The 8473-nt window shown below is 51.6% G+C and overlaps 1 protein-coding gene across 5 annotated transcripts in view; it reads left to right on the forward strand.

Moving 5' to 3' along the window:
• Positions 1–7597, forward strand: part of ctc1 (CTS telomere maintenance complex component 1) — an 8565-nt gene extending 968 nt beyond the window's left edge. Inside the window, exons 2-25 of one of the 5 annotated variants that reach the window (XM_086197193.1) lie at positions 614–752; positions 838–937; positions 999–1218; positions 1288–1526; positions 1596–1740; positions 2230–2601; positions 2682–2804; positions 2902–3131; positions 3234–3378; positions 3499–3865; positions 3947–4061; positions 4144–4528; positions 4659–4745; positions 4861–4998; positions 5181–5227; positions 5325–5413; positions 5481–5616; positions 5706–5774; positions 5865–6024; positions 6586–6641; positions 6753–6909; positions 6982–7102; positions 7225–7245; positions 7528–7597. In XM_086197193.1, the coding sequence (XP_086053319.1) occupies positions 614–752; positions 838–937; positions 999–1218; positions 1288–1526; positions 1596–1740; positions 2230–2601; positions 2682–2804; positions 2902–3131; positions 3234–3378; positions 3499–3865; positions 3947–4061; positions 4144–4528; positions 4659–4745; positions 4861–4998; positions 5181–5227; positions 5325–5413; positions 5481–5616; positions 5706–5774; positions 5865–6024; positions 6586–6641; positions 6753–6909; positions 6982–7102; positions 7225–7245; positions 7528–7550 (3684 nt within the window). In that variant the 3' untranslated portion in view covers positions 7551–7597. Of the gene's footprint in view, positions 1–613; positions 753–837; positions 938–998; positions 1219–1287; positions 1527–1595; positions 1741–2229; positions 2602–2681; positions 2805–2901; positions 3132–3233; positions 3379–3498; positions 3866–3946; positions 4062–4143; positions 4529–4658; positions 4746–4860; positions 4999–5180; positions 5228–5324; positions 5414–5480; positions 5617–5705; positions 5775–5864; positions 6025–6585; positions 6642–6752; positions 6910–6981; positions 7103–7224; positions 7445–7527 lie in introns of those variants that run through there. The other 4 variants (XM_086197189.1, XM_086197190.1, XM_086197191.1 and 1 more) reach the window with 4 other exon arrangements.
• Positions 7598–8473: the final 876 nt, after the last annotated feature.

The raw sequence follows: 8473 nt of genomic DNA on the forward strand, positions 1-8473 counted from the left end.
TATATATATATATATATATATATATATATATATATATATATATGTACACACACACATAAGACGAAAGACCTAGTCAGGGATGGGATGCATCAACATAAGGCAGTAGCCCCGCCCTGTCCAGAAGCCCCGCCCCCTTCAGTAGCCACGCTGCTCTGGGCCTTGTTGCCAGCCTGAGCTGTTGTGGGCAGGGATGCTCTGAGCACACCTGTAGAAGGGCAGCGGCGCGTCCTGGGTTGACCTTCAGTGACCTTAAAAAGTACAGATGCTGCTGGGCCTCCTTGGTGGTTGGTGCCTCATGAGAGGGCCTGAGAAATGAATGTTCCCTGGAGCCTGAAGTCCCTGACCCCGTCTACGGGTCCCCTCAGATGGGGGGGGTGTCTCCTAGTTGTTGTGACCCACGCCCCACAGGAGTGTCACCCACAAATTTAACAGCTGTTGTGAATGGGTCATAGCTGCCCAAGGTGGCCAGCGAAGGGGTCCCAGTCTGACTGACGGCCAGCGACTCAGCCCGTGGTCAGGTTGTCTGGTGGGATTAGAGACCCTGCTACATTCGGCTCACGCGCCGCCACATCTACTCCTGAGTTTGCAGTCAGTTGTAATCCTTCTCCTGCAGGAGTCCACCTGGTTGAGGAATGTGTTCAGCTTCATCAAGCAGCAGGTGTGTCCTGTGCTCTCTGGCCCCGCCCCTCCAGCGGCTGAGACAGGTCGGTCATCCAATCAGCTCCTCGGTAACTGGAGTAAACTGAGTCAATGTGAGCACTGAGCTTCGTAGGCTTTGGTCATGTGATGTTTCTGTCACCTCACGCGTGTGACGCTGCAGGTTGTTGTGACTTGCAGGTGTGCAGGCTGATGAGTGTGCATCTCACCTGAGCGTGTCTGTGCTGAAGACCATCCAGGAGAACACACCTGCCACAGATACCCTACCTGTCAGCTACAGGTGGGATATGTGATCATCGACATGTATTGTTGTCGTGGCTCTGACCTTTGACCTCCCGCAGGCTGCTCTCCATCTCTGAGCTGCTGTCCCAGCAGCACCTGGCCTGTGTCAGTAACCTGTCCTGGAACACCAATCAGCAGCGAGCCTGGGCCAGAGAGGCAGAGTTATGTCTGCCGGGTCAGCGTCCTCTGCCGCGGGTCAACATGCTGCTGATTGGCTGTCTGGAGGAGGTGGGCGGGGAGTGGAGACTGACAGACGCCAGCGGGAGCGTCAGGTGTGAGGTGAGTCTTATACCTGATATTGACCTTTAATGACATCACTGACTGATGATGAGCTGTCTGTCTCTCCAGCTCCTGTCTCCCTCGCCACTGTGGCGTGATCGTCCAGTCTTCCTCCCTCACTGGAACTACATCCCCCACAGTGCCCCGGGGCGGGAGCATGAGGAGGCCAGAGGCTTCGTGGAGATGGTCACTCCTCCTGTTTTGCTGAGTCCTGGTCCTCAACGGGGATTGGCTACTGATCCTGTTGGAGGGGCGGAGCCTACCAGAGCCATCTGCATCAGAGAGGCGACTACTTTTCTGTACAACAGGTGTGTCATGTGACATGTCTGTATTACCTGTCACTCTTACCTGTCTTTCTCACCTGTCTGTCTCTTCAGAGGACCAGGATCCAGGATCAGAGGACGGCGTGTGTCTGTCTGTGGCCGGGTGTCGTCAGTCTGCCCCCTATTGATCGTAGCAGGAACAACCTTCTTCTGCTTCTCGCTGACGGACGACACACACACTCTACCAGTGCTGGTTAAGGTACACACACACACACACACACACTCTATTAGTGCTGGTCCAGGTACACACACACACACTCTCTACCAGTGCTGGTCAAGGTACACACACACACACACACACACACACACACACACACCCACACACACACTCTATTAGTGCTGGTCCAGGTACACACACACACACACACTCTACCAGTGCAGGTCAAGGTATACACACACACACACACACACACACACACACACACAACCAGTGCAGGTCAAGGTATACACACACACACACACACACACACACACACACACACAACCAGTGCATGTCAAGGTACACACACACACACACACACACACACACACAACCAGTGCATGTCAAGGTATACACACACACACACACACACACTCTATACCAGTGATGGTCAAGGTACACACACACACACAACCAGTGCAGGTCGAGGTACACACACAAACACACAAGTCTACTCCTGTTTTAAGAACTAAACTTGTGTCATTGCAGGAAACCAGCAGGTTGTGGTGGGCTCGGTGTGTGTGTGTTGATCAGAGTGTGTGTGTGACAGCGCTGCGTGTGTGTGTCCTGCGCGGCTGGAGAGGAAACAACATCCTGTGTGCGACCGAACGCTCTGAAATACACAACACAACAGCACAAACGACGGCTGACGGTGACGCACAAGCTGGCTCACAGTCAGACACCCCCCCGCCACTGATGACGCCATGCGCTGCTGCTGCTGCTGCTGCTGCTGCTGATGATGATGATGATGATGATGATGATGATGATGATGACAACGACGCACCTGTGGAGGCAGAGCCTGGGAGACATGTTGTCCAACCAGGTTTCAGGATCAAACGGTCCAGAGTCATCAGTTACCAGGTGGAGCAATTATTCTGTCAAATCAAAATCAACTGGTGGATATTACCTGTGTTACAAGCCCCGCCCTACTCCTGTGATAGGGCACTGTGACAGCGGTGGTGAGCCAGGGGGCGGGGCTGTACGTGATTGACAGGAAGGTGGGTCTGTGCCTGGCTTATCAGCCGATGACGAGGAGGACACTGAGAGCAGGAGATGTTGTGGAGGTGAGACTTTCTTGTACTTCCTCCAGGGTCCCCATAAGTAGTGCAATATGTTAATTGTTGCTAATTTATGCTGACGACCACCACCTCTCCCCGGCAGCTCTATCACGTCCACTTCCTGTACCGTCCCTGTCCTGACTTCCCTCCCAGCATGCTTTGCACATGTCTGCGCTCCACTCTAAGGGTCACATCCTTCAGTAGGGTTGTGGGCTCACCACCAGACTCCAGCTGCCCCGCTGATGGAGTGTTGCCACGGTTACTGCTGGAGAACAACAGGGGCGTGTCGGCGTACCTGTGGGCGTGTCACCTGAACTCACAGCTGCAGTGCAGGTAGGAGTGTGGCTGACAAGTAGCAGGTAGAAACAGCTGTGAAAGGGCGATGATGCGACACACACTAAAATCGATGGTATCAACAATGCATCTCGGTCTCAGTTTGGTCCCCAGTGTGTTGAAGCAGCAGTGTGTGTGTGTGTTGTCCTGGAAACTGATGGAGTGTGTGCTGAGACCAAGAAGACGAGGACAAAGGGATATCTACTCTGAGATGTTAGACGAGCCGCACACCTGTCCTGTGACGCAGGTAAACACCCCTATCATTAATAGGAGAATGACGCTACCTGAGGATTCGCGTGATGTGACCTGAAGATGAACGTGACCAGAGAATTGTATTTGTCGTGATCAACGTGTTCTCTTTTACCAGTACAGCGCCGACGCTGCCGTCCCTCAGTACGTCAGCGTGTTGGAGCTCACTCAGCTTCTCCAGTCCGACTGTTGGTCGTCGCTCTCACTGAGCTCTCTGCTGCCGCCTGGTGGACCTGGTCTGACCAGTGCTCAGATAAACGCTGCACTGGCTTGGTCCAGCAGGACTGTGACCTCTGACCCCCAGGATGAAGAGTCTAGAAGAGAGCGCCCCCTGATGCTGGTCGGGGTGTTGGAGCTCCCATCACGGACATTCGAACACACGTTGCAGCTGAGAGACCGCACAGGAGTCATCGCCTGTGTTGTCACGGAAACCAGCGAGGAGCTGGAAAGAGGACAGACAGCCGTGTTCAACACTGCATGGATAGGTAACAACACACACACACAAGGAACCAGGTCAAAGGTCACCTCATAGTTCTAAGACTGGAGATTGAACGTGTGTGTTCCAGGTTGTCTGGTGTGTGTCCAGCACTTCACTATGGCAACGGAGAGATTCCTCCAATCAGATTTCCCCTCATACCAACACCTGGACCAGGACAAATTCATCACACACAAACACTGCAGGTATACACACACACACGCACACACAAAAACAACAATATAAAAAACCTGAAGACAAATTTGTGTGTGTGTGTCTGTTTTTCAGAGTTTATCTGCAGTTCTCACTGGATCACATCCACATCCTGAGTCCATCTGTTGCCATGGTTACACACCTGCGACACAGGGGGGAGGAGGAAAAGAATGAAGGAGGTCCACTTGCAGGGACGAAGAGAAGAAAAGAGTCAGGCTCCTCCCACTCTACCCCTTCTATCACCATGGACACATCCCGGGCCTGTGTTTCTATGGTGATCAGGGTGGAGGAGAAAGAAGGTGTCACCTGGATGAACACAGGGGCGGGGTTCAAAGAAAAGGAGGCAGCACTGACACCCAGTTTCTCGGTCCGGGCTGCTGTGATTGGTCCAGTAGTCAACTGGTGGTGTGACCCGAAGAATGGACCAATGACAGACAGAGAGAAAGGAGAGGCGGTCAAGGTGAGAAACACGCCTGGAGCGTGCTCAGTCTGCTGCAATTTTGGCTAAATGTTTTATCTTTGTGTGTGTGTGTTTGTGTGTGTGTTTCTCTCTCTCTCTCTCTCTCTCTCTGGTTTCTGGGTGTGTGTAGGTGAAGTTGGTGTGTTCTGGTGTGTCTGCTCGGTGGTTCCCTCTCCTCCAGCCTGGATGCTTCTACAGACTCGCTGTCAACACTCATGTAGGTGACTTGTGATGATGTCATGGGGGGGCGGAGCATATGTGTTTACAGGTTTAAACATTTTTGTATCAAACTGTGTGTGCCGACAGCTGATTGGTCAGTGTGTGTCTGTCAGGATCATAGTGTTTTGATTGGCTGTGGTGTTTCCGGGCAGAGTGTAGTGGAGCTCCACACTGACTCCACCCTAGAGGTCCAATCTGATTGGAGGTTCCACACACTGACACGCCCACTTCTATTGCACGACTATCAACAGGTAACACACGATCACACACCCTTGCACCTTTGTCTTAGTGAGGACGTTCATTGACACAAGGTGTCGTCAGCCCGTCGCTCGCTCCTAACCCAGCATTCTGGTCATGACGGCGAGTTTGATCCTGGTTAGAATGTGCAGTGATGCATGTCTGACGGCACACTTCCTTGTCTCTGTGGCCTCAGCCTGTCTCACCCTCCGTCTGGACCGTCTCTCAAGTCCTGGACTGCAGGTAAACTGGGTTTGTCTCATCCATGAACATGTGTCAAGTATAAATGTAGGATGTGTCTTCACTGAACGTGTGTGTGTGTGTGTGTGTGTGTGTGTAGCTCGGCCGACTTGGTGTGTTTTTATGGTTTGGTGTCCGACAGGATCAGTCAGAATGACAGGATGAGTACCACTGCACACCAACACACAGGTGAGACACACACAAACACACACACAGTGGACACAATAGATGTGTCTCACTTGTGTATTTTGTCCAGGTGTACGTCTCACCATGTGTGACCAAAGTGGGAGGAGTCTGCAAGTGTATCTGAACCTGAGCCACACCCCCTATCCACCTGGCTTATTACCTGGCAACACACTGCTGCTTTCTGCTTTTCAGAGGAGACTGTCCAAGTAACACACACACACACACACACACACACACACACACACACACACACTCTCTGACAGTAAACACACTCTTCACTGTGTGTTCGTTTCAGGTCAGGGAGTGTGTATTGCCGTTATTTACCTGTCAGCTCAGTAAGTGTCATGTCACTGGGAGATAAAAGGTAACCTGAGTGATCATCAATGCTGCTGATTGATCCTGAGTTGATTGATTAGTTTTGATCAGTCCCCTCCCTCTCTTTGTTGTGAATCAGCTCTGCTGAGCCGCCTCCTGCTCCCATCATGCACCTGGGCCTGTGGGCTCAGGACAGCCAGAGCAGCTGTGCAGTGGGCCGGGTCAAAGGTCACGTGGTGTGTTTCCTGCTCCTGCAGCTGCAGTGGTGCTGCTCATTGTGTGGGAGTGTCTACACACAGGTACACACTCAGGCTAACTCAGGCTACCGACACACACGAGTGTTTATACACTCAGGCTACTGACGTTGATATAGATGCTAGTGTTTATACACGTGCCTCACGTTACGTGTGACATATTATCAGGATGTGCCACAAGGCTCCGCCCCCTGTTGCTGGCGACGGCCCCCTGGGGAGAAACTATGGCTCACGTTTACTTTGTCTGTGTGGCCACAAAGCCAATACTCCGCTACGGCAGTGCAGAGGTCTTTGAGTCTGAAAACTGCTTATTTACACCTGTGTGTGTACGAGTAGTGTGTATATACACGCACTTATAATAATACACAGGTATACACACACTACTAGTAACTGATGCACATACACACACACACCACTGTTCTACTCATGTGAGCTCTATATGCAGTAATAGTAGTGGGTATACGTACAGTTATAGTAGCAGGTGTGTGGTGTAATAATACCTGCAGCCTGCAGGAGGAGCCAGAGTCTCACTGATGAAACTGTTCAGCTTCTAATGGAACGCTCTCTCTCTCTCTCTCTCTCTCTCTCTCTCTCTCTCTCTCTCAGTCTGTCTGTCCTCACCGGTGTCACTCGTCCTCCGCTGTTTTTCAGTCCACAGCAAAGTGAGTCCTCCATCAACACCTGTCCTGATCAGTCAGCTGATTAATGGCGTCTATTGATCTGTTGATTATTGGAGTGAACTGATGAAGTGTATTGATCTGTGTATTGATCAGACTGGTGATTGATGACGGGACAGGTGAGGCTCATGTCTGGTTTTCTGGGTCCCTGGTCGGTCCTCTGCTAGGATTGGCTGATTCTCAGTGGGAGGGGCTTCAAAGAGCCCTCAGGGTCAGAGGTCACATTCGAGTCTACCTGCAGGGGCGGAGCCTGGTGAGCAGCACTTACCTGTATACAAACACCTGCCTGTCTCTCTCTAACCACGTGTGTATATCTCCCCCCCAGGTGTGTGACTCTGACACTGATGACTCGCTCCTTCACTTCCTGCTGTGTGTGTGCAGCAGGGATGCAGCGTGTCGTCTTCTCTCTCTCACCTGCAGAAAACACAACACCCAGAAACCAGAGGGTAACACCCCGCCACACACACACACACACACGGTGTTTACAAATGAAACAAGTGATGGGTCAACATATTTCAGAGGGACCTGACAGACAGAATGACTCAAAATTGTTGTTTGTTTGTTTCAGAGATGAGGCGCTTCAGTCGAGGTGAGCGAGACTTCATGACTCGGATGACTCCGCCCCTCCAGCTCACCTGTCTGCACATTCACGGATGTCATTAAATATGCTGCTATCAAGGTTTCAGTCCTGATCCTTTTCAGTTCTACATCAGATCCACCAGTAACACCAGACCGGTGGATGGTGGAGGTTCAGGTCTACATCAGGTCTACATCAGGTCCACCAGTAAACACCAGACCGGTGGATGGTGGAGGTTCAGTTCTACATCAGATCCACCAGTAAACACCAGACCGGTGGATGGTGGAGGTTCAGTTCTACATCAGATCCACCAGTAACACCAGACCGGTGGATGGTGGAGGTTCAGTTCTACATCAGATCCACCAGTAAACACCAGACCAGTGGATGGTGGAGGTTCAGTTCTACATCAGATCCACCAGTAAACACCAGACCGGTGGATGGTGGAGGTTCAGTTCTACATCAGATCCACCAGTAAACACCAGACCGGTGGATGGTGGAGGTTCAGTTCTACATCAGATCCACCAGTAACACCAGACCGGTGGATGGTGGAGGTTCAGTTCTACATCAGATCCACCAGTAAACACCAGACCAGTGGATGGTGGAGGTTCAGTTCTACATCAGATCCACCAGTAACACCAGACCGGTGGATGGTGGAGGTTCAGTTCTACATCAGATCCACCAGTAAACACCAGACCAGTGGATGGTGGAGGTTCAGTTCTACATCAGATCCACCAGTAAACACCAGACTGGTGGATGTTGGAGTGGTGGAGTCTTAAAAACCTGGGTTGCTAACAAGAGTCTAGAGGAGCCTACAGAGGTCATGGAGGTCACTAAAGGTCATCAGAGGAAACACAAGAAGCCTGAATCTTAGTGGTGGTGACCTTGAAGTCATGTGACCCTGGTGTAGCCCCTTCATAGGCTAACATTAGCTTAGCACTGCTAACGTAGCATCCAGGCTTACAGCATCATCAGAGGGTTCATTAGTGAAGATGATCTTGATGAACTAAACCTGGAAGTCTCATTGCCTGTTGGTGGAGGAGCCAGGAGATGGCCACTTCCTGTTGGACTACAAAAACTCCTCCTCCCTGACATGCTAACGTAGTAGCAGACGGTCAATGAGGCTGGTCCATCTGGAGTCATGTGCTTGGTGTTAACCAGTGAGAGGCACTGATGCTGTTGCTGCGGATCTCCTGCCAGGCTTCACTGGTTCAAAAACATCCTGGACGCCACCCAGTCAGAC

Source organism: Aulostomus chinensis, chromosome 24 (assembly GCF_037954235.1).
Source record: "Aulostomus chinensis isolate RoL2024-O1b breed Wild chromosome 24, RoL_Achi_v1.0, whole genome shotgun sequence".
NCBI lineage: Eukaryota > Metazoa > Chordata > Actinopteri > Syngnathiformes > Aulostomidae > Aulostomus > Aulostomus chinensis.